The sequence below is a fragment of the Anomaloglossus baeobatrachus genome, chromosome 4 (genome assembly GCF_048569485.1).
Source record: "Anomaloglossus baeobatrachus isolate aAnoBae1 chromosome 4, aAnoBae1.hap1, whole genome shotgun sequence".
Taxonomy (NCBI): Eukaryota; Metazoa; Chordata; class Amphibia; order Anura; family Aromobatidae; genus Anomaloglossus; species Anomaloglossus baeobatrachus.
Window position 1 is genome coordinate 662941449 of NC_134356.1, and position 26329 is coordinate 662967777.

Sequence of the window (26329 nt, forward strand, 5' to 3'; positions counted from 1 at the left end):
TGTCACTGTCCAAATATTTCTGGACCTAACTGTATATATATATTCTATGCATTGGGATTGGTGATATATATATGCACAATAAGCTCACTATGATGTCGCTAATAATCGGCCTAGCAAGGGAAACAGCCTCAGCCTCACCTATTAATTGTTGGTCAACCACATGATTGTCCTTACGATGGGGTCAGTAGAAGGCGGTTTGTGACAAAGTGTTGGGAGCGGTGGGATGTCTGTGTGACACCGCTGGGGTTCTTCCATCTTACAATTTTGTACATATAGGACTATTCAACCACAGCCTGCTAAATTGTGATTACCTAACATACAGGGGAGACAAACTGGCGCAGTAAAACATATTTCCCGGATCCGTACATTCCTTTCCCAAGAAGCTGCAAAAACCCTAGTACATGCCCTTATTATCTCCCACCTGGATTATTGCAACCTCCTGCTCTGTGGCCTCCCTTCTAACAGTCTCACACCCCTACAATCTATTCTAAACTATGCTGCACGACTCATCCACCTGTCCCCCTCGCTACTCCCCGACCTCTCCTCTCTGCCAATCCCTTCACTGGCTTCCCATTACCCAACGACTCCAGTTCAAAACACTAACCATGACATACAAAGCCATCCACAACCTGTCTCCTCCCTACATCTGTGACCTAGTCTCCCGGTACTTACCTGCACGTAACCTTCGATCCTCACAAGACCTCCTTCTCTACTCCCCTGTCATCTCCTCTTCCCACCATCGCATCCAAGATTTCTCCCGTGCCTCCCCCATACTCTGGAATGCTCTGCCACAACACATCAGACTCTCGCCTACCTTGACAAGCTTCAAAAGCAACCTGAAGACCCACCACTTCCAACAAGCCTACAACCTACCGTAACCCTCAGTCTGATACAGCGCCGCACAATCAACTCTACCCTAACCTACCGTATCCTCACCTATCCCTTGTAGACTGTGAGCCCTCACGGGCAGGGACCTCTCTCCTTCTGTACCTGTCTGTATCTTGTACGGTTTATGATTATTGTACTTGCCCCTATTATGTATACCCCTTTCACATGTAAAGCGCCATGGAATTGATGGCGCTATAATAATAATAAATAATAATAATAATAATAATAATAATAATAAAACAGGAGACATGGAGAAGTGCTCTTTCAAATCAGGGATCATTTTTGTGTGAGGCCCTCTGCACACTATTGATATTTATGCCCTTTCCACGCTATTGAACCACATTAACAAAAAAAAAAAGGATACAACAGGGCCTTTAATTCCAGGATTCTCATTAATAAGTTTTATTTCATTTTTTTTAATAAAAGCATAAAAAAAAAAATGTAGGAAAACAAGTCTGATGGTTAGTCCTGTACTTCAGGGCCACGAGGACTGACGCGCACACCCCCATCTTCCTCAATGTACATGTTCCACTGCGGTCTTGAGGACATGAAGCTTATTTTGTACACTTTCTCCTTATCGTTGGATGATAGATCGGGATACACCACACACTGGTCAGGGAAGTACCTTTCAACAGCAATAAAGGCCCCGTCAGTTCCTTCGTAGTTTGGGCATGCAGACACTATGAGGCCGCAGTGCAAGTGGGATATGGAGTCCAACATCAGGGAGGAGATGTGAGCGCCATCACGGAGGCTGCTCGCGGGTGGAAGGTATCGTTCCAGTCCATCGACCAGGATGAGAGAAGGAGGAGGAGACGTTAAATGTAGAGAAGAGAAGAACTGAAGAAGCTCCTTCATAGAAGGTGGGTACACAAAACGGATTTGCTACAAGGAAATAAAAAAAATAAATATCACTATGTGGATCTATTTAGTATTCAGATTGTGCTGCGAGAGGGGAGAAAGAGCTGGAAACTTTTTTTTTTTTTTTACAATCTTGCTAAGCCTGACAACTCACCTCCGATACTGCGTCTTTATCAATTAGGGTACGGTTCCACTTGCGCACAGCTTCCAATGTGAGAGCATCGGATGTGATATGCGAATAACCCTTTGCTGCGAGCATCAGCCGAGGGTCATGCGAGTGTGATGCGATCTTGCAATCGCATCAGGGGTGCGGAGAAGAGGGAGGGAGCACTTTCTCCCCATCTCCTCCCCTGCCTGTCTCTGCATATATCGCACTGCAGTCGGATGACATGCGAGTGCAGTGCAATGTTTCACACGCTCCCATAGACTTGTATGGGGGGGGTGTGAGCTGAGACTCGCTGCCAAACACTGCATGCTGCGATCCATTCATCCGCATGCCGCTATGGTATGGAAAATATATTGCAGATGGACGCTGCCGCATAGTTTTGAACTAGATAGAGTGAGAGCAATCCGATATTTTATCGGATTGCACCCGTCAGTACAAAACGCAAGTGGAGCCGAGGCCTTATTGTTATTCTCAGCATAAGCCACTGTGATACGGCCATTTGCCCAAATTTCGCAAACTCTGCTCTCGAAGTTGGTTGTGGTCCTATCCATCCAGCTACAAGTTTTTGTGATTTACTATTGGGGTAACCATAAATAGGTTCAGATGACACATATAATGTGATTATTTCTCATCATTTGATATTTTTCCTCATTTTTGCCTCCTTTATTTCTCACCAACTTGCATTAGATTTGTCTAAAAAATTAGATACATAATATATATATATAAAATTATGTATGTATGTATTACACACACATACATACATACAGTATATACATAGTGTATGTGTGATTTTATATATTTATATATATATACACTAGAAGGTGGCCCGATTCTACGCATCGGGTATTCTAGAATTTACGTATTGTGTAGTTCATGTAGGATTTTTGTTATAAATATATAGATGTTGTTTGTAGTTACCAAGTGTTTGTGTAGGCGCTGTACATGTTCTGGGTGTTGTCTGGGTGTGGCGGGGGGTGAGAGCGGTGTTGTATGTGTGTTGCGTTGTTTGTGGAGCGCTGTGTGTCTGTAGCGTTGTGTGTGTGTGTGTGTTGCGCGGTTTGTGTGGGTGTGGTGTGTTTTGGGGGGAGGTATGTTTTGTGCAATGTGTGTGTTGTGCGGTATGTGCGTATATTTATGTATGCCGCGGTGTTTGTGTGTTGTGTGTGTGCAGCGTTGTCTGTGTGTGTGGGTGTCTGTGTAGGGCGGTGTTTGTGGTTCCCAGTGTGTGTGTGGTGTGTTGTGTGTGTGTGTGTTGGGGGGAGGTGTTATATATATATGTAGATGTTGTTGTGTGTAGTTACCAAGTGTTTGTGTAGGCGCTGTACATGTTCTGGGTGTTGTCTGGGTGTGGCGGGGGGTGAGAGCGGTGTTGTATGTGTGTTGCGTGTATTGCGTTGTTTGTGGAGCGCAGTGTGTCTGTAGCGTTGTGTGTGTGTGTTGCGCGGTTTGTGTGGGATGTGGTGTGTTTTGGGGGGAGGTATGTTTTGTGCAATGTGTGTGTTGTGCGTATATTTATGTATGCCGCGGTGTTTGTGTGTTGGGTGTTGTGTGTGTGCAGCGTTGTCTGTGTGTGTGGGTGTCTGTGTAGGGCGGTGTTTGTGGTTCCCAGTGTGTGTGTGTGTGTGTTGGGGGGAGGTGTGCACCTCCCATCGTGCTCCATCCCCCATGCTGCACACCCCCCATCGTGCTCCATCCCCTATGCTGCGCATTCTCCATCGTGCTCCATCTCCCATGCTGCGCACTCCCCATCGTGCTCCATCCGCCATGCTGCGCACTCCCAAACGTGCTCCATCCCCCATGCTGCGCACTCCCAAACGTGCTCCATCCCCCATGCTGCACCAGCATCAGCCTCTCTTCCCCCAGCATCAGCCTCTCTCCTCCCAGCATCAGCCTCTCTCCTCCCAGCATCAGCCTCTCTCCTCCCAGCATCAGCCTCTCTTCTCTCAGCCTCCCCCCTCCCAGCCTCCCCCAGCATCAGCCTCCCCCTCTCAGCCTCCCCCAGCATCAGCCTCTCGCCTCCCAGCCTCCCCCAGCATCAGCCTCTCTCCTCCCAGCCTCCCCCAGCATCAGCCTCTCTCCTCCCAGCCTCCCCCAGCATCAGCCTCTCTCCTCCCAGCCTCCCCCAGCATCCGCCTCTCTCCTCCCAGCCTCCTCCAGCATCAGCCTCTCTCCTCTCAGCCTCCCTCCTCCCAGCCTCCCCCAGCATCAGCCTCTCTCCTCCCAGCCTCCCCCAGCATCAGCCTCTCTCCTCTCAGCCTCCCCCAGCATCAGCCTACACCCTCCCAGCCTCCCCCAGCATCAGCCTACCCCAGCATCAGCCTCTCTCCTCCCAGCCTCCCCCAGCATCAGCCTCCCCCTCCCAGCCTTCCCCAGGATCAGCCTCTCTCCTCCCAGCCTACCCCAGCCTTCCCCAGCATCAGCCTCTCTTCTCTCAGCCTCCCCATCCCAGCCTTCCCCAGGATCAGCCTCTCTCCTCCCAGCCTCCCCCAGCACGCCGTGCTCCTCTGCCGACACTCACAGATCCGATCGCATACACTCACACACACACACTCACACATCAGAACACACTCACACACATCCGATCGCATACACTCACACACACACTGACGATATCGCACATACGCGCTCACACTCACAACATCCGGAGATACCACATGCTTCCGGCCATGTGATCCTCCGGCAGGTCCTGGAAGGTCACTCCACAGTATCGCCGCCGAGAAGCAAGCGATATCCCAGGATGTTGTGAGTGTGTGGATGCGATGTGATGTGTGTGTGAGAGCGAGTGTGATCTGATGTGTGTGTGTGTCGTTATGTGTGTGCGTGTGTATGTTCCGCCGCTGCAGGACCTTGATGCGCTGGTAACTATGCTACCATGGTTACCAGCGTATCCCGTCCCCTGCTCGCACGGGAGCCCACACCAGCATACGGCGGCAACCCCAGCAATGCGAGGGTATGTGTCGGCTGGGTTGGCGGCGTACGCTGATGTGGGCTCCCGGGGGTACAGTACTCACCTGGGAGTCGTGGCTCCGTGTCGGTTCGGGGAATGCGTGCGGGGGCGGGGCCAGAGCGAGCGTGCATTGCGTGAGGGGGGTGGGGCGTGGCCGAGTTGCCAATGCGTGCAGGGTGCCGGGGCGAGAGGCCAATCCGTGTGGGGGGCGGAGCCTGGGCGAGCAGCCGGCCAATCCGTGTGCGGGCGGAGCCTGGGCGAGCGGCCAATCCGTGCGGGGGGGCGGGGCCATGGCGAGCCCGGCGGCCAATCAGCTTTGTGTCACCGTAAGGACACAATTTTGGAGCAAGAGACAGAATAAGGCAATTATATAGATATATATATATATACACACATATATACACACACACATATACACTATGTGTATATGTATATACTGTATGTATGTGTGTGTAATCTATATATATAATTGCCTTATTCTGTCTGTCTTGCTCCAAAATTGTGTCCTTACGGCCTCTCGCCCCGGCACCCTGCACGCATTGACAACTCGACCACGCCCCGCCCCCCCTCACGCAATGCACGCTCGCTCTGGCCTCGCCCCCCGCACGCATTCCCCGAACAGACACGGAGCCACGACTCCCAGGTGAGTACTGTACCCCCGGGAGCCCACATCAGCGTACGCCGCCGACACATACCCTCGCATTGCTGGGGTTGCCGCCGTATGCTGGTGTGGGCTCCCGTGCGAGCGGGGGACGGGATACGCTGGTAACCATGGTAGCATGATGCTGGGGTAGGCTGATGCTGGGGTAGGAATATGCTGGGGTAGGCTGGGAGGGTGTAGGCTGATGCTTCGGTAGGCTGATGCTGGGGTAGGCTGGGAGGGTGTAGGCTGATGCTGGGGTAGGCTGATGCTGGGGTAGGCTGGGAGGGTGTAGGCTGATGCTGGGGGAGGCTGAGAGGAGAGAGGCTGATGCTGGAGGAGGCTGGGAGGAGAGAGGCTGATGCTGGGGGAGGCTGGGAGGAGAGAGGCTGATGCTGGGGGAGGCTGGGAGGAGAGAGGCTGATGCTGGGGGAGGCTGGGAGGCGAGAGGCTGATGCTGGGGGAGGCTGGGAGGAGAGAGGCTGATGCTGGGGGAGGCTGGGAGGAGAGAGGCTGATGCTGGGGGAGGCTGGGAGGAGAGAGGCTGATGCTGGGGGAGGCTGGGAGGAGAGAGGCTGATGCTGGGGGAGGCTGGGAGGAGAGAGGCTGATGCTGGGGGAGGCTGGGAGGAGAGAGGCTGATGCTGGGGGAGGCTGGGAGGAGAGAGGCTGATGCTGGGGGAGGCTGGGAGGGGGAGGCTGATGCTGGGGGAGGCTGGGAGGAGAGAGGCTGATGCTGGGGGAGGCTGGGAGGCGAGAGGCTGGGAGGGGGGAGGCTGAGAGAAGAGAGGCTGATGCTGGGGGAGGCTGAGGCTGGGAGGAGAGAGGCTGATGCTGGGGACAGAGAGGCTGATGCTGGGGACAGAGAGGCTGATGCTGGGGACAGAGAGGCTGATGCTGGGGACAGAGAGGCTGATGCTGGGGACAGAGAGGCTGATGCTGGGGACAGAGAGGCTGATGCTGGGGACAGAGAGGCTGATGCTGGGGACAGAGAGGCTGATGCTGGGGACAGAGAGGCTGATGCTGGGGACAGAGAGGCTGATGCTGGGGACAGAGAGGCTGATGCTGGGGACAGAGAGGCTGATGCTGGGGACAGAGAGGCTGATGCTGGGAGGAGAGAGGCTGATGCTGGGAGGAGAGAGGCTGATGCTGGGAGGAGAGAGGCTGATGCTGGGAGGAGAGAGGCTGATGCTGGGAGGAGAGAGGCTGATGCTGGGAGGAGAGAGGCTGATGCTGGGAGGAGAGAGGCTGATGCTGGGAGGAGAGAGGCTGATGCTGGGAGGAGAGAGGCTGATGCTGGGAGGAGAGAGGCTGATGCTGGGAGGAGAGAGGCTGATGCTGGGAGGAGAGAGGCTGATGCTGGGAGGAGAGAGGCTGATGCTGGGAGGAGAGAGGCTGATGCTGGGGGCAGAGAGGCTGATGCTGGGAGGAGAGAGGCTGATGCTGGTGCAGCATGGCGGATGGAGCACGTTTGGGAGTGCGCAGCATGGCGGATGGAGCACGTTTGGGAGTGCGCAGCATGGCGGATGGAGCACGTTTGGGAGTGCGCAGCATGGCGGATGGAGCACGTTTGGGAGTGCGCAGCATGGCGGATGGAGCACGTTTGGGAGTGCGCAGCATGGCGGATGGAGCACGTTTGGGAGTGCGCAGCATGGCGGATGGAGCACGTTTGGGAGTGCGCAGCATGGCGGATGGAACACGTTTGGGAGTGCGCACCATGGCGGATGGAACACGTTTGGGAGTGCGCACCATGGCGGATGGAACACGTTTGGGAGTGCGCACCATGGCGGATGGAGCACGTTTGGGAGTGCGCACCATGGCGGATGGAGCACGTTTGGGAGTGCGCAGCATGACGGATGGAGCACGTTTGGGAGTGCGCAGCATGGCGGATGGAGCACGATGGGGGGTGCACACCTCCCCCCAACACACACACACACACACACACACACAACACACCACACACACACTGGGAACCACAAACACCGCCCTACACAGACACCCACACACACAGACAACGCTGCACACACACAACACACAAACACCGCGGCATACATAAATATACGCACATACCGCACAACACACACATTGCACAAAACATACCTCCCCCCAAAACACACCACACCCACACAAACCGCGCAACACACACACACACACAACGCTACAGACACACAGCGCTCCACAAACAACGCAACACACACATACAACACCGCTCTCACCCCCCGCCACACCCAGACAACACCCAGAACATGTACAGCGCCTACACAAACACTTGGTAACTACAAACAACATCTATATATTTATAACAAAAATCCTACATGAACTACACAATACGTAAATTCTAGAATACCCGATGCGTAGAATCGGGCCACCTTCTAGTGTATATATATATAAATATATAAAATCACACATACACTATGTATATACTGTATGTATGTATGTGTGTGTAATACATACATACATAATTTTATATATATATATTATGTATCTAATTTTTTAGACAAATCTAATGCAAGTTGGTGAGAAATATATATAATATATATATATATATATATATATATATATATATATATATATATATATATATATATATATATATATATATATAATGTATTACACACACACATACATTATATACACATACATACATACATACATATACACGCTATCCGTTTTATTCACGAATACAGCTATGGGGATGCTTACATGTCCTTGTTTTTACATGGACCGTGTGTCCATGCAAAACACAAGGAGATATGTCCATTTTTTTTCCAGAAGCATGGATGACAAGGGCCAATACTAGTCTATGGGTCTGTGAAAACCACATACAGCACACAGATGGCATCAGGGCAGTCTTTTTGCTGCAGAGGGGATACCCAGTGAGTTCTCTCCGCTTTGGGGGAACCGATAGTTAAAAATACTGCCAAGAAGCAACGCCTTGACCTGGTCCTCGGACGCACATGCAGCTAAATATATCACAGTTAGACTGGAGTCACACTTGCGCGAGTCTCGCATCACATCACCCGGCACCGGCGGCCACCTTCCGTTTCCGCTGCATAGAAATGCATGCAGCCAACTCGCTCCTGTCAGGAGAGTGTGTGGCCGTGCCAGGTGATGCGAGTCTCTCGTAAGTGTGACTGTGGCCTAAAGCCCGCTTTACATGTTACGATTCTGCATACGATATCGTATGCGATCGTACCCGCCCCCATCGTATGTGCGGCACGTTCAATTTTGTTGAATGTGCCGCACAAACGATTAACCCCCGTCACACGTACTTACCCGTCCATACGACCTCAATGTGGGCGGCGAACGTCCACTTCCTGGAGTGGGAGGGACGTTCGGCGTTACAGCGACGTCACGCGGTAGCCGGCCAATAGAAGCGGAGGGGCGGAGATGAGCGGGACGTAAACATCCCGCCCACCTCCTTCCTTCCGCATTGCTAGCCGGGAGACGCAGGACGCAGGTAAGATCTGTTCATCATTCCTGTGGTGTCACACACTGCGATGTGCGCTACCCCGGGTGCAATGAACAACCGGACGTTCAATTCATGAGGAATGAACGACATGTATGCGATGAACGTTTTACCGTTCATTCGCAATCGCATGTAGCTGTTACACACTGCAATGTACCTTACAATGCCGGATGTGCGTCACTTACGACGTGACCCCCGCCGACACATTGTAAGATATATTGTAGTGTGTAAAGCGGGCTTTACTCTGTGACTGGAGTAGATTTGTAGTGAGAATCACACTTTTTAGCGCTTTGCCTGATTAAGAGGTGTAATCTCAGTATTTGTAGCCATAACCAGGAGTGGGTGATAAATCCAGCAGTGGCGCCCGTGTTTCTATTATAATTTTCCTCTGATTGTTCCACTCCTGGTTTTGGCTCCAAATACGGAGGTAAAAACCTCACCAAATACTCAATGTGTGCACGGGGCTTTAAAGGGGTTATCCCATGAACAAAGGTAATTTTAAAGTTTACTCTAATACATAGATCTTTGAAGAATAATCATTTCCACAATTAGATGTGTTTATCCCCTTCACGCACCGGCAATTTTACATTTTCATTTTTTCCTCACCTTCTTCCAAGAGCCCCAACTTTTTTATTTTTCGGTCATTCTTGCCATACCAGGGCTTAGTTTTTTGCTGGACAAGTTGTACTTTTGAATGAAACCATTAAGCCAAAGTCACACTTGTGAGAGACTGGTGCGAGTCTCGCATCACATCACCTGGAACGGCTTGCTGCCCTCCGGACAGGAGCATCTCAGCTGCATAGAAATACATGCAGCCGACCCGCTCCTGTCAGGAGACAGTGTGGCCGTGCCAGGTGATGCAATGCGAGTCTCTCGCAAGTGTGACTCTGGCCTTAGTTGTACCATATAATGTACTTGCAAACGGGCAAAAAAAATTCCAAGTGTAGAAATATTGCAAAAAGAAGGGAATTTTGTTACTTACCGTAAATTCCTTTTCTTCTAGCTCTTATTGGGAGACCCAGACGATTGGGGTATAGCTACTGCCCTCCGGAGGCCACACAAAGCACTACACTAAAAAGTGCAAGGCCCCTCCCCTTCTGGCTATACCCCCCCCCGTGGTATCACGGGTTCTCCAGTTTTAGTGCCAAAGCAAGAAGGAGGAAGCCAATAACTGGTTTAAACAAATTAACTCCGAATAACGTCGGAGAACTGAAAAACCGTTCAACATGAACAACATGTGTACCCGCAAACAACAAAAAAATCCCGAAGGACAACAGGGCGGGTGCTGGGTCTCCCAATAAGAGCTAGAAGAAAAGGAATTTACGGTAAGTAACAAAATTCCCTTCTTCTTCAGCGCTCTATTGGGAGACCCAGACGATTGGGACGTCCAAAAGCTGTCCCTGGGTGGGTAAAGAGATACCTCATGTTAGAGCTGCAAAACAGCCCTCCCCTACGGGGGTGTCACTGCCGCCTGCAGGACTCTTCTACCTAAGCTGGCATCCGCCGAAGCATAGGTATGCACCTGATAATGCTTGGTGAAAGTGTGCAGACTCGACCAGGTAGCTGCCTGGCACACTTGTTGAGCCGAAGCCTGGTGTCGTAATGCCCAGGACGCACCCACGGCTCTGGTTGAGTGGGCTTTTAGCCCTGAAGGAACCGGAAGCCCCGCAGAACGGTAGGCCTCTAGAATTGGTTCTTTGATCCATCGAGCCAGGGTGGCTTTAGAAGCCTGCAACCCCTTGCGCGGACCAGCGACAAGGACAAAAAGTGCATCGGAACGGCGCATGGGCGCCGTGCGGGAAATGTAGATTCTGAGTGCTCTCACCAGATCTAGCAAACGTAAGTCCTTTTCATACCGGTGAACCGGATGAGGACAAAAGGAAGGCAAGGATATATCCTGATTAAGATGAAACGAGGATACGACCTTAGGGAGAAACTCCGGAATGGGGCGCAGCACTACCTTGTCCTGGTGGAACACCAGGAAGGGAGCCTTGGATGACAGAGCTGCCAGCTCCGACACTCGCCGAAGCGATGTGATCGCAACAAGAAACGCCACTTTCTGTGACAGGCGAGAAAAGGAAACTTCCTTCAGAGGCTCGAAAGGCGGCTTCTGGAGAGCAACTAGTACCCTGTTCAGATCCCATGGATCTAACGGCCGCCTGTACGGGGGCACAATATGACAGACCCCCTGCAGGAACGTGCGCACCTTAGGAAGACGTGCTAGACGCTTCTGAAAAAACACGGATAGTGCCGAGACTTGCCCTTTAAGGGAGCTGAGCGACAAGCCCTTTTCCAACCCCGATTGCAGGAAGGAAAGAAAGGTGGGCAATGCAAATGGCCAAGGGGATACTCTCTGTGCAGAGCACCAGGATAAGAAAATCTTCCACGTTCTGTGGTAGATCTTAGCAGACGTTGACTTCCTAGCTTGTCTCATTGTGGCTACGACTCCTTGAGATAATCCTGCGGACGCTAGGATCCAGGACTCAATGGCCACACAGTCAGGTTCAGGGCCGCAGAATTCTGATGGAAAAACGGCCCTTGGGACAGTAAGTCTGGTCGGTCTGGCAGTGACCACGGTCGACCGACCGTGAGATGCCACAGATCCGGATACCACGATCTCCTCGGCCAGTCTGGGGCGACGAGTATGACGCGGCTGCAATCGGATCTGATCTTGCGTAACACTCTGGGCAAGAGTGCCAGAGGTGGGAAGACGTATGGGAGCCGGAACTGCGACCAATCTTGAACTAATGCGTCTGCCGCCAGAGCTCTTTGATCGCGCGACCTCGCCATGAATGCCGGGACCTTGTTGTTGTGCCGGGACGCCATTAGGTCGACGTCCGGCACTCCCCATCGGCGACAGATTTCCTGAAACACGTCCGGGTGAAGGGACCACTCCCCTGCGTCCATGCCCTGGCGACTGAGGAAGTCTGCTTCCCAATTTTCTACGCCTGGGATGTGAACCGCGGATATGGTGGAGGCTGTGTCCTCCACCCACATTAGAATGCGCCGGACTTCTTGGAATGCTTGCCGACTGCGCGTCCCTCCTTGGTGGTTGATGTATGCCACCGCTGTGGAGTTGTCCGACTGGATTCGGATCTGCTTTCCTTCCAGCCACTGTTGGAAGGCCAGTAGGGCAAGATACACTGCCCTGATTTCCAGAACATTGATCTGAAGGGTGGACTCCTGCGGAGTCCACGTCCCCTGGGCCCTGTGGTGGAGAAACACTGCTCCCCACCCTGACAGACTCGCATCTGTCGTGACCACTGCCCAGGATGGGGGCAGGAAGGATCTTCCCTGAGACAATGAGGTGGGAAGGAGCCACCATTGTAGAGAGTCCTTGGCCGTCTGGGAAAGAGAGACTTTCCTGTCCAGGGACGTTGACTTCCCGTCCCATTGGCGGAGAATGTCCCATTGAAGTGGGCGCAGATGAAACTGCGCAAAGGGAACTGCTTCCATGGCTGCCACCATCTTCCCGAGGAAGTGCATGAGGCGCCGTAAGGGGTGCGACTGGCCTTGAAGGAGGGATTGCACCCCTGTCTGTAGGGACCGCTGCTTGTTCAGCGGAAGCTTCACTCTCGCTGCTCGAGTATGAAACTCCATGCCAAGATACGTTAGCGACTGTGACGGTGACAGATTCGACTTTGGAAAGTTGATGATCCATCCGAACGTCTGTAGAGTCTCCAGCGTAGCATGCAGACTGAGTTGGCATGCCTCTTGAGAGGGTGCCTTGACAAGTAGATCGTCTAGGTAAGGGATCACCGAGTGTCCCTGAGAGTGCAAGACTGCTACCACCGCCGCCATGACCTTGGTGAAGACCCGGGGGGCTGTCGCCAGACCGAATGGCAGAGCTACGAACTGAAGATGGTCGTTTCCTATCACAAAACGTAGAAAACGTTGATGTTCTGTAGCAATTGGCACGTGGAGATAAGCATCTTTGATGTCTATTGAGGCAAGGAAGTCTCCTTGAGACATTGAGGCAACGACAGAGCGGAGGGTTTCCATCCGGAACCGTCTGGCGTGCACATGTTTGTTGAGCAGCTTTAGATCCAGAACAGGACGGAACGAGCCGTCCTTTTTTGGAACCACAAAGAGATTGGAGTAAAACCCTCGCCCTTGTTCCTGAGGCGGTACAGGAACCACTACTCCTTCCGCTCTTAGGGAGTCCACCGCCTGCAGCAGGGCATCTGCTCGGTCTGGATGTGGGGAGGTTCTGAAGAACCGAGCTGGAGGACGAGAACTGAACTCGATTCTGTACCCGCGAGACAAAATGTTTGTCACCCACCGGTCTTTGACCTGTGACGTCCAAATGTCGGAAAAGCGGGAGAGCCTGCCCCCAACCGGAGATGCGGAGGGGGGGGGCTGGAAGTCATGAGGTAGCCGCTTTGGAAGCGGTTCCTCCATTTGCTTTCTTGGGGCGTGCGTGAGCCCGCCAGGAATCTGAGACTCTTTGCGTCCTCTGAGTCCCTTTGGACGAGGAGAATTGTGTCTTGCCCGAACCTCGAAAGGACTGAAACCTCTGCTGCCATTTTTTCTGCTGAGGTTTGCTTGATCTGGGCTGGGGTAAGGAAGAGTCTTTACCCTTGGACTGTTTAATGATGTCAGCCAATGGCTCGCCAAACAGTCTATCTCTAGATAAAGGCAAGCTGGTTAAACATTTTTTGGAACCAGCATCTGCTTTCCAGTCCTTTAACCACAAGGCTCTGCGCAAAACTACCGAATTGGCGGACGCCATTGAGGTGCGGCTGGTAGATTCTAGGACCGCATTGATAGCGTAAGACGCAAACGCAGACATCTGCGAGGTAAGGGACGCCACTTGCGGCGCCGCTGGATGTATGATAGCATCCACTTTTGCTAAACCAGCTGAAATAGCTTGGAGTGCCCATACGGCTGCGAATGCTGGAGCAAACGACGCGCCGATAGCTTCATAGACAGATTTTAACCAAAGGTCCATCTGTCTGTCATTGGCATCCTTAAGTGAAGCGCCATCCTCCACTGCAACTATGGATCTAGCTGCAAGTTTGGAAATCGGGGGGTCTACTTTTGGACACTGGGTCCAGCGCTTGACCACCTCAGGGGGGAAAGGAAAACGTGTATCCTTAGAACGTTTAGAGAAACGCCTTTCTGGATGAGCGTCGTGTTTCTGGATTGATTCTCTGAAGTCAGAGTGATCCAAGAAAGCACTCAATTTACGCTTGGGATAGAGGAAACGAAACTTCTCCTGCTCTGCAGCTGCCTCCTCTGCAGAAGGAGCTGGGGGAGAAATATCCAACAGTCTATTGATGGCTGAGATAAGATCGTTTACCATGGCGTCCCCATCCGGGGTATCCAGATTGAGAGGGGTTCCAGGATAAGACTCCTGATCACTCTCTTCAGACGCATCACAGGGCGACTGATTGCGCTGAGACCCTGAGCAGTGTGATGACGTTGAGGGTCTTTCCCAGCGAGCTCGCTTAGGGTGGCTGGGGCTATCATCTGAGTCATAATACTCAGCCTGGGAAGCCGGGGACCCCCTTGCAGTCTGGACTAATTCCAACTGAGGGGGATTAGAGGACAGAGACCTCGCCGTGTCCATAGACTGAGCCCCAGTCATGGATTGCAAAGTTTCAAGGATCTTTGCCATAGTCACAGACATTCCATCAGCAAAAACTGCAAAGTCTGTCCCTGACACCGGGGCAGGACTTACAAGCGTCTCAGCCTGGGTCACTACCCCTCCGGACTCCGGCTGGCGAAGCAGCACCGGATCTGAGCATTGCACACAATGGGGGTCTTTGGAACCTGCTGGTAGAGCAGCCCCACATGCAGCACACGCAGTGTACACAGCCCTAGCCTTGGCAGCCTTGCGTTTTGTGGATGACATGTTGCTGCCTCCTCAGAGCGATCTGGGGTATCCAGCCAGGAAGCGACCTTACAGTGCAAGAAATAACTAAATATATATATCTGGTGACACAGTACACCAATACACACTGAGGCACTAGAGGGGCCAGCTGAAATGCCGCTTACCGCCCGCTTAAGAGCGGGTGTGTGGTCTCCAAAAGCCCCCTAGTCCAGGTCTCCCAGAGCCTTGCGTCCTTCCTCTAGCCAGACTGCATGTAATGGCTGCCGGCGTCCTGGGAGAGGAGGGGGGGCGGGCCCTGGGCGTTCCTGACTAAGAGCGGGAAGCCTGCTTCCCTCTGTGCCTAGTGAGAGGGCTGGAGCATGTAAATCAGGCTCCAGCCCTCGTCGCTGCTGCGAAACAGCGTCTCTCCCCTACCCTGATTGACAGGGTGGGGGCGGGAACGAAGCGGAGCTAGGCCGCAAAAGCCGGGGACTGGATTTATAAACGCCGCCGCCGTAAAAGCGCGGTCGGCGTGTCCCCGGCGCACCACAAGTCACAGCAGCGCCGCCCGGTCCAGTGGGGGTCGGCGCTGCGTTCCCACAACACAAAGTCCCCCAGTAAACTGTAGGAACACTAACTCCAACGTTACGGTCCCCGGCGCACTACAACACCCAGCCAGCCCGGAGTGTGTCTGTGCCTGCCGGGGACACAGAGTACCTGTATGATGCAGGGCCTTGTCCCTGATTGTACTCCTGCTCCATATCCATCAGGTGCTATGGGTCTGTGGATGGAGCCCGGCGTCAGAGCTTAGAGGCCGGCAGGATCCCACTTCCACAGAGCCCTACAAGGGGATGTGGAAGGAAAACAGCATGTGGGGCTCCAGCTCCTGTACCAGCAATAGGTACCTCAACCTTACAACACCATCCACGGGTGAGAAGGGAGCATGCTGGGGGCCCTATATGGGCCCTCTTTTCTTCTATCCGAAATAGTCAGCAGCTACTGCTGACTAAAATCTGTGGAGCTATGCGTGGATGTCTGACCTCCTTCGCACAAAGCTTGAAAACTGGAGAACCCGTGATACCACGGGGGGGTATAGCCAGAAGGGGAGGGGCCTTGCACTTTTTAGTGTAGTGCTTTGTGTGGCCTCCGGAGGGCAGTAGCTATACCCCAATCGTCTGGGTCTCCCAATAGAGCGCTGAAGAAAAGTGCAATTGCTTTTGGGGTCTTTTATTCACCACGTTCACTATATGGTAAAACCGATGTGTCAGTAGGATGTCTCAGGTCAGTACGAGTTTGTAGATACCAAACATGTACCGTATAACTTTATCTAAAGGGGTGAAAAAATGCAGAAATTTGTCCCAAAAATAAAAAAGAATAGCGCTTTTGCAGCCATTTTGTGTAGCGTTCTCATTTTTCAGGAGATTCTGGGGCTCAGCGACGGCTTATTTTTTACATCTTGAGCTGACGTTTTTAATTCTACCATTTTTTTGTGTAGATGTGATGTTTTGATCGCCTGTTATTGCACTTTAATGCAATGTTGTGAAGACCAAAAAACGTAATTTTGGGGATTGGAATTTTTTTTCTGATTTTTCAGTACGCCGTGTACTGATCAGATTAATTTATTTTATATTTACATAGATCGGGCATTTCTGAACACGGCAATACCAAATGTGCATTTTTTTATTGTATTATTTTCAATGGGGCAACAAGAAGGCAATTTGAACTTACGTTTTTTATTTATTGATTTTACTAGTCGCCCTAGCGGACTTTATCACTGCAGAGTTCGATCGCTTGTGTAGCTTAGGCTACTTTCACACATCCGGTTTTTGCTCTGCGGCACAATACGGCGCTCTGCAGAAAAACCGCAACCGTTTTTTTTGCTGCCGGTTGCAGGTTTTTTTGCATAGACTTACATTAGTGCCGTATTGTGCCGCATGGGCTTGTGTTCGGTCCGGTTTTTGCCGCATGCGGCAGATTTCGCCGATCCCGCGGCCGGATGGAACGTTGCCTCCAACGTTTTTTGCTCCGGCAAAAAAAAAACGCATTGTGCCGCATCCGGCCGCTGCGGCGCATTTTCAATGCATGCCTATGGACACAATGCGTCGCGATGCGGAAAAAAACGCATCCGGCCGCCGCATGCGGTTTCTTCCACTGCGCATGCTCACTAGCGTGCCGCAACCAGAAAAAAATGGACCGGCCGCATGTAAAAACTTATGCAAAGGATGCGGTGTTTTCGCCGCATCCGTTGCATAGGTTTCACAGCCGGATTGAGCCGCACGGCTCAAACCGGATGTGTGAAAGTAGCCTTAGAGCGATGCCGCAGCATTTCTCTGATCAATGAAAATGCAGTGTTCCTGTTAGCGTCAACGCTATGTTGGCTCTCAGGCCGGTGTATGATCCCTGATACTACCATGACATATTTCCTGTTAGGCCCGTGTCCCACTTGCGAATGCCTCACATGTATCTCGCGCGAGTTTCAATGTGCATCACCCGTCATGGACTCAAACTCTGCTCACAGGAGCAGGTTGGTTGCATGCATCTCTAAGCAGCTGACCCGCTCCTGTGAGCAGAGTTCGTGACGGGTGATGCACTGCAAAACTCGCGTGAGATACACGCGAGGCAATCGCAAATGGGACACGGGCCTAACAGGAAATATGTCATGGTAGTATCAAGGATCATCAGTTGACCCCGCACTACCATGTCAACCCACAGGAAACAGCGTGATCCACACTGCGGCCATTTAAATCGTGCTGTCGTATCTAAGTGGTAAGCAGGTGGATCTCTGATACACCCGCGCCTGTTAGTCGAACATGTCTGCTGATCCGATAAGCAGACAAGTGCGGGGATTATTGCAGGCTCCGGAGGAGAGCCCGTGGTAATCCCCGCACTTGTCTGCTGATCCGATCAGCAGACATGTTGATCAGCAGACATGTTCGGCTGCGCAGGTGGATCAGAGATCCATCCGCGCCCGCTAACCACTTAGATTGCACTGTCAAAATCCAACAGCGAGATTGATATGGACGCGATCACAGGGAGCTGACAGTTGTCATGGTAGTGCGGGGTCATCTGATGACCCCTAACGCTACCATGATGGATTTCCTGTGGGAGCCGACATTCACAGGAGATGAGCATTTCTACTGATCAGAGCTATGCTGGTTTGATCAACAGAAATCCACAGGACTATACTGGCATAAAGTCCTCTAGAAGGACTAGTAAAATCTAGTAAAAAAAAAATAAAAAAATTGAAAAACTATGAATTAAAAAAAAACCAAACAAACCCCTAACTTTAAATCACCCTTTTGCTCCATTGAAAATAAAACAAAAGAATACACATATTTGGTATCGCCGAGTTCAGAAATGTCCGATCAAAATATAAAATCAATTAATCTGATTGGTACATGGTGTGGCGAGGAAAAAAAAAATAACTTGTTTTTGGTCACTTGAAATTTTTTTTAACATGCAATAACAGGGGATAAAAACATAGCATCCGAACAAAAATGGTATTAAAAACGCCAGCTCAAGACAAAGAAATAAGCCATCACTGAGCCCGAGATCCCGAAAAATGAGAAGGGCTCGGAAAATGGTGACAAAAGATCATTTTTTTTTTTTTGGAACAAACTGTATAATTTTTTTTTCTCCCGTTAGATAAAATTAAAACTATACGTTTGGTATCTACGAGCTCGTACCGACCTGAGGCATCACACCCACACATCAATTTTACTATAGTGAAGTCATTAAAAGATGCCAAAAACAATCACACTTTTCTTTTTTGCAATTTCACCGCACTTGGAATTTTTTCCCGTACACTATATGGTAAAACAAATGGTTTCATTCAAAAGTACAGCTCGTCCCGTAAAAAAATAAGCCCTGATATGGCAAGATTGACGGAAAAATAAAAAGAGTTATGTCTCTCGGAAGAAAGCGAAAAATCACCCGGAGGTAAAAGTCACGTTTTACTTTTGCATCGGTAGGCGAGAGGCGTCGTGTGTACGGCCAGCAGGTATCATGCCCTTGTCCTATTAGGCTGCTTTAACACATCAGTTTTTTGGCATCAGGCACGAGCCGGCGAAAAAACGGATCAGTTGCATCAGTTTTTTCCATCAGTTCCTTCAGTTTTTTGACGGATCTGTTGTGATACTGAGCATGCTCAGTTCAAAAAACCGGATCCAGCATCCATAGGCTTCCATTAGGCTGCTTTCACACATCCGGTTTTTGCAGTGCGGCTCAAAAACCTATGCAACGGATGCGGCAAAAAAACCGGATCCGTTGCATAAGTTTTTCCATGCGGCCCGTCAGTTTTTTGACGGATGCGCTTGATACTGAGCATGCGCAGTGCAAAAAAAAACGCATCCGGCGTCCATAGGCTTGCATTGTAAATCGCGCCGGATCAGTCGCGATGCGGTTTTTTCGCCGCACAAAAAAACGTGCCAGGACACGTTCCATCCGGCCGCCGCATGGGCCAAATATGCCGCATCCGGCAAAAACCGGACGCAACGCAAGGCCATGTGGCACAATACGGCGCTAATGCAAGTCTATGCAGAAAAAAACCCGCAACCGGCGGCAAAAAAACAAATGCAAGTCTATGCAGAAAAAAACGCAACTGGAGGTTGCGTTTTTTCTGCAAAGCGCCGTATTGTGCCACTCAGCAAAAAAACGGATGTGTGAAAGCAGCCTTATAAAACATGCCGTATCGATCCGTTTTTCCGCTGGAGATAGAAAACATTCCCCTCAGTGTTCCATTCGGCCGCCGGACAAGCAAATTTTGCCGATCCGATGCTGATGGATGGAACGCAAGGTCATCTGGCACAATCCGGCGCTAATAGAAGTCTATGGGGGAAAAACCGGATCTGGGGGCAACAGACGCTGGATGCGTTTTTTCATGTTTTTGATTGCGCCTGATGGCCAAAAACTGATGTGTAAACGCAGCCTTACAATGGCACCAACATCAGCAGTAGCGCCCCTCATCATCGAAGGTGAAAGGATCACCTCAGGTTTATGTCTGACAGAAAATGTCATAGTTACCCATAGCAACCAATCAGAGCTCAGCTTTCATCAGTTATCCTGCATGTGGTGAATGAAAGCAGAGCGCTGATTGGTTACTATTAGCAACACCTCAGCGGCTCACTATATAAGCAGTCCTGAGTTTTCTCCACAGATCATTTTGGCGGGCACCTTTAATATGAGGGGATCCCGGGCTACTCTGCCCGCTCTGGGCACAGTCTGCAGCGGCTCCGGACACACATACAGCACTGCGCCTTCCTCCTCAGCCGCCAGAGCCGCCGCCATAAATATAAGCCCGCTCATTCCGCAGCCCGGGGGCCCCAGGATCAGCACTGGAGCGCCGCACTCCGCCGCCCTCTTATCACCAGGCTCTCCGGAGCCGCTGAGCACCCGGAGTAGCGCCCGAGACATCCCTCGTCAGTTACCGCCATATTCTGGCGGGAACAGCCGCCATTTTGTGCGCGTCACAGCGCCCTGCGGTAATGGCCGCTGGTTGGCTTGTTCTGTGAAGAGGGGAGGAGGCTGCGAAAAACATCAGCGCACACTGTGCACTGCTGTGGTACTACCGTAGTGCCAGATATTCCTGTCAGGAGGGCGAAAGCACCATAATATGTGTGCTGTGATACTACAAGACCCAGATATTCCTGTCAGGAGGGCGAAAGCACCATAATATGTGTGCTGTGATACTACAAGACCCAGATATTCCTGTCAGGAGGGCTAAATCGCGATAATATGTGTGATGTACTACAAGACCCAGATATTCCTGTAAGGAGGGCTAAAGCGCAATATGTGTGCTGTGGTACTACAAGAACCAGATATTCCTGTAAGGAGGGCTAAAGCGCAATATGTGTGCTGTGTGGTACTACAAGACCCAGATATTCCTGTAAGGAGGGCTAAAGCGCAATATGTGTACTGTGTGGTACTACAAGACCCAGATATTCCTGTAAGGAGGGCTAAAGCGCAATATGTGTACTGTGTGGTACTACAAGACCCAGATATTCCTGTAAGGAGGGCTAAAGCGCAATATGTGTGCTGTGGTACTACAAGACCCAGATATTCCTGTAAGGAGGGCTAAAGCGCAATATGTGTGCTGTGTGGTACTACAAGACCCAGATATTCCTGTAAGGAGGGCTAAAGCGCAATATGTGTACTGTGTGGTACTACAAGACCCAGATATTCCTGTAAGGAGGGCTAAAGCGCAATATGTGTGCTGTGTGGTACTACAAGACCCAGATATTCCTGTAAGGAGGGCTAAAGCGCAATATGTGTACTGTGTGGTACTACAAGACCCAGATATTCCTGTAAGGAGGGCTAAAGCGCAATATGTGTACTGTGTGGTACTACAAGACCCAGATATTCCTGTAAGGAGGGCTAAAGCGCAATATGTGTGCTGTGGTACTACAAGACCCAGATATTCCTGTAAGGAGGGCTAAAGCGCAATATGTGTGCTGTGGTACTACAAGCCCAGATATTCCTGTAAGGAGGGCTAAAGCGCAATATGTGTGCTGTGGTACTACAAGACCCAGATATTCCTGTAAGGAGGGCTAAAGCGCAATAATATTATAAAATGGCGGATGTGGTGTATTAGATGAGAGCAGCCATGTATTCCCTCACTGGCTAGGACAGGGTTTTCTCATTCCCCCCCCCCCCTCACATTATTATAAAGCCAATTCTGTTGATTTTTATGTCAATATAGCCGTCTGCGGGACGAGTTGGTTTGAATTACACCATGTATACAGAAAACGGAGAGAAGAAACTTCCAAGTGCACCGAAATCACGTTCATGACCTAGGACGTATATATACGTACTATGTTGCTTCCTTCCAGTTACCGCAGGCTCACCGCGTGAGCCCGCTGTCATCACCTACACATGTCTGCTGATCTGATCAGCAGATGTGCAGCTAACAGGCGCGGGTGCATCTCAGATCCACTCATGCCTGTTAACCCCTTAGATCACACTGTCAATCCCTGACAGCGCAATCTAACGTGCTCCGTCGGAGATTGCGCAGTTCCCTGCCGCCATCGGCAACCATGGGGTGCCAATGTATTGTCATGTCAGCGCAGTGTCAGATGATAACCCCTGTCACTGCCATGATGTGTTTCCTGCCAGTGACAGGAAAAATACAAAAAAAAAATGTTTTTGTATAATAAAAGGAGTGATTTTATTTCTGCGCGTTTCAGGAGTCTGAGCCCCCTTCTTCAGGAAAGGAATCACTCTGATGCACATCAAAAAAAGCATAGCTACCATGGGGTGTATATAAGGGGAAGGGGAGGAGCAAAAACAAGCAACAAATAAGATCTTATCACATTAAAATTGTCCAATTACAAAAAAACCCCCACAAAATACAGAACAAACAAAATATCACATTATTAGAAACAGAAAAATACAGACAATGTAAAAAGAATAAAAATGCAAAATTACTGGGAAAGTGTTTTTTTCTCTTTCTTTCCTTTATAAATGTATGTGTATAATTGTAACACATGTTCATGCAATATGATATTAAAAACCTACTATCATATAAAAATAAAAAAAATAATAAAAAAATAAAAGAAATATATATATATATATATATATATATATATATATATATATATATATATATATATATATATATAAAAAAGTAGAAATATATATGTGTAAGTATGTGGTTAAAACACATTCTTATGCATTACGTATTATTGTCACCTCACTGCGCTGTATCAGCTGCTAGAAAGGAAAAAAAAGGGAGGAGAAAAATTGTGTGAAACATTGTGAAAAAGAAAAGATAGAAATACCAACAAGAATAAAAATGTAATATATATATATATATATATATATATATATATCAGGACCGTGAAGAAGGCACATAGTGCTGAAACATGTAGTCCCTTGCTGGAGTGCTATTAATTGATTGGAGTTCCTCATACTTTTATATGGCTCAATGGATTAATAAAGAAGAAGTTTTTAAAATTCTGGTGAAATTTCATCCTTTTGCTGGATCCTAAGGCTATGTGCCCACGCTACAGGATTTACCGCGGATTTACCGCGGATTTTGCCGCGGATTTACCGCGGATTTGCCGAAAATCTGCAGCAGCAGCACTTCCAAGCCATTTCAATGGCATTTTGGAAATGCTGTGCCCATGCTGCGGATTTTTCTGCGGCGGATTTGCCGCGGATTTTGATCCGGAAAAATCTGCAGCATGTCAATTGTTTGGTGCAGATTTGGTGCGGATTTTTGGCTTTGAATGGGGAAAAAAAAAAAAAAAAATCCGCATCAAAATCCGCGGCAAATCCGCGGTAGCCGGTGCGGATTTGCCGCGAAAGTCGCGGATTTTCAGGCAAAAAAATCCGCAGGGACATTCTAGCGTGGGCACATAGCCTTATTCTCCTACATTTCTATTTGTTTGGGCACACTCCCTGCCTGGATCCCTGCAGAATATAAGGTGAACACCGACCACTGCATCAAGAGGAACTCCTTTATGGTGAGCTGGCTATATGTTTTATATATATGTATATATATATATATATATATATATATATATATATAGTCCTGAGCCCAAACATCCTATAAAAGGAAGAGAAAAAAAGGCCCTTCATGTGCACACTGTACATTAAGAAAATAGACAACGTTATTAAACACCAACCACGTACACTTATATAAAACCATTTATAACCATACAGTTACCGAACCATGTGTAGGGCAAAATTACCCACTGTAACCCTGTCTATCAATAACAGTAGTATGAGCTAGATAAAGAACCATAAAAACATTAAAAACAGTGCTCAGTCCTGCGATAGTGCCACTGCGCATGCGTGAGACTCCCAGGGCACTGCGGAAGATGAGGGCGGCGGCCTCATCTATGTAAATGAACACTGGGGGACGGCGAACAGCGGCAGGAGGGGGGATAACAGACGAAATACAGCCCGTCCCCGGGACCAGCAAACCTCATTACCATAGCATAAGGTAATATTTTATAAAGTTATGTAGGTCTGAAGGGGGGGGCCAGTAGCAAGATGAACCTTTCTAGAATGCAGCCGAGGAGCTGCAGAAGGGGAGTCTTTTAGTTTAATAGCGAAAATTCTGGTGACAGGTTCCCTTTAAATATGAGGCAAACACAATGTGGCACATGAGAAAGGTGACAGTGCAATTATAGTTAAGCCTACAATAATGTCTCAGTAAGCACAACAAAATACAAGACATCTTTGGTCAGATGAAGTCAATTGACCCATAAAAGGCACATAGCATTGTTATAAAAAACATACCAAAAATATAATGATTGTGCGTAAACTAAGGCTATGTTCACACAGCGCATCTTTTCTCACCACAAAGATGCAGCGTTTTTGGCTCCAAAGTATGTACTAAAAACGCAACCGCGGCAAAAACGTATGCCCAATGCGTTTTATCAGTCAAATCTATTGACTGGAAGAGCTCAAAAATGCTGGAAAAACGCAAAAAGAATTGACATGCTGCATCTTCAAAAACGCAGCCAAAAAGTGATGCCCAGTGTGGACAGCAAAATAGAAATCTCATAGACTTTGCTGGGAGAAGGAAATGTATGCATTTTCGTGCATCTTTGTGACCTTAAAAACACACCAAAAATGCAATAAAGATGCCCTGTGTGAACATATCCTTGGAGGTGACTAGGGGTATTAGGCTACTACAACCAGGACAATGGGAGAGGTTTAATAACCAAGAGTATAGATACCCAGCATAGTCACCTGAATAAACCAGGCTCACATGGGACTCAGGGTGAATACAGGAGTGCCGAAAAAAGGGGGCTCAGGGTAAACAATAAGAAAACCCTAACAAAAAGGCCAAATAGACCTGGGAGAGGTTTGATAACCAATGGTATTGACGCTCAATATAGTCACCATAATGAATGCGGGCCACAAGGGGCTCATAGTGAATGCAGGAGTGCCAGAATCAGGCTCAGGGTAATCTGTAAGAACACCCAACGCGTGTCGTCGCTCTCGGCAGCTTCATCAGGGGGGCCCAAAGATCCAGAATGTTGCAGCTACATTTGTATACAATAGGCCCACATGGAAGTATTATGTGCACCATGTTCACCTGAGACTGAAGATGATGAGTGTCAGGGTTATTAATCCATCGAGTAAACTGGAAACACGATACATAAAATACAGATAATTTGGGATTCAAAAGATGAAATATTTTGTGTGTTCTTAATACTGATAAACATTCACATGCTGAGCCCTGGACAGGGCTGTAACGATTGTGGTTCAAAAGGGTGCAACCACGGCCGGGACCGCACTGGAGGGGGCCCGACAACGTCTGCTGGATGTGCATCTCAGGACGTACATTCAATGAAATGTATTGCAGTGAAGAGACCGGTCGAGTCCCTGCACTGCATTACACGCCGATGGCCAATTAAGAGCCGGTAGCTGACGTTAGCATGCCAGTCACAGGTACAGCGAAGTCAGCTGCCGACCTCTGCACCGGCTATAGGAGAGAACGCAATGTGTCATGGGAGTAAAGGAAGGCGAGAAGAATATTTTTTTTTTTCTTTTTAAGGGCTAGGTCCAGGAAAGGGAGCATTAAAACAGAAAGGGGCCCAAGATGGGGAATGTTATACTAGAAAGGAGCCCTGGATGGAGAACATTATACTAGGAATGGGACCCAGAATGGGGGACATTATACTAGGAAGGGGCCCAGGTTGGGGGACATTATACTAGGAAGGGGCCCAGGATGGGGGACATTATACTAGGAAGGGGCCCAGGATGGGGGACATTATACTAGGAAGGGGCCCAGGATGGAGGACATTATACTAGGAAGGGACCCAGGATGGGGAACATTATACTAAGAAGGGACCCAGGATGGGGGACATTATACTAGGAAGGGGCCCAGGATGTGGGACACTATACTAGGAAGGGGCCCAGGATGGGGGACATTATACTAGGAAGGGGCCCAGAAAGGGGGACTTTGTTATAGGATAGAAGAAATTGCTGGTAGATGCCAGGATGGGGAACATTACCATTATTATTATTTTTATTACCATTATTATGGGGACCAGAAAGGGGGCCAAGATGGGGACATTACATCAGGGTGGGGGGCAATATTACTGAAAGGGTCCCAAGATGGGGGACATTATACCTAGAAGGGGCACAGGATGAGGGCATTATTACTTTATCTTTTGTGGGGTGGGCAACACGTATGTGTTTACAGGATTTGGAACGCTTAAATGGCCCATACATCAATGCAACAATCAGGTGGGGCCTAGGTCAAAATTTTGCACCAGGTCCCATCGGACTCGAACTATTCCACTAGCCTCGAGTAGACTCTTCTTCCCAATAACTAAGCAGCCATCAGTTTTTCTTTGGGACAAATTGTGGAATACCAATTACACAACTTTCCCCAAATCCACAAACGTTTACCAAGGCCAGCTTTGCCCACTTACTAGGATTTGTGACATGCCTTCTAGGAAGGGTTTGTGATCCTTTCTGCACCTAAAAACATCCTAAATCATTTACAACCTTTCTGCCCAAGCGTGTGTGGTGAAAACGGAATATAATCTGGTGCTGGCTGATAATAATGTTTATGCTTCAACCAAA

At 49.6% G+C, this 26329-nt stretch overlaps 1 protein-coding gene across 1 annotated transcript; it reads right to left on the bottom strand.

Moving 5' to 3' along the window:
• Positions 1-1261: 1261 nt before the first annotated feature.
• Positions 1262-20243, bottom strand: SWSAP1 (SWIM-type zinc finger 7 associated protein 1). Its single transcript, XM_075343131.1, has 2 exons — positions 19955-20243; positions 1262-1770 (listed from the first exon to the last, which is right to left on the bottom strand). Exons 1-2 carry the CDS (start codon positions 20192-20194, stop codon positions 1351-1353), a joined length of 660 nt encoding a protein of 219 aa, XP_075199246.1. The 5' UTR covers positions 20195-20243; the 3' UTR covers positions 1262-1350.
• Positions 20244-26329: the final 6086 nt, after the last annotated feature.

What these genes read in the sequence shown, in the direction of transcription:
- SWSAP1 (XM_075343131.1), bottom strand. Translation starts at nt 20,194, where the DNA reads ATGTCTCGGGCGCTACTCCGGGTGCTCAGCGGCTCCGGAGAGCCTGGT. An exon ending in GGGATCCCCTCATATTAAAG is followed by an intron (nt 1,771 to 19,954) that starts GTGCCCGCCAAA and finishes ATTTCCTTGTAG; the next exon opens with CAAATCCGTTTTGTGTACCC.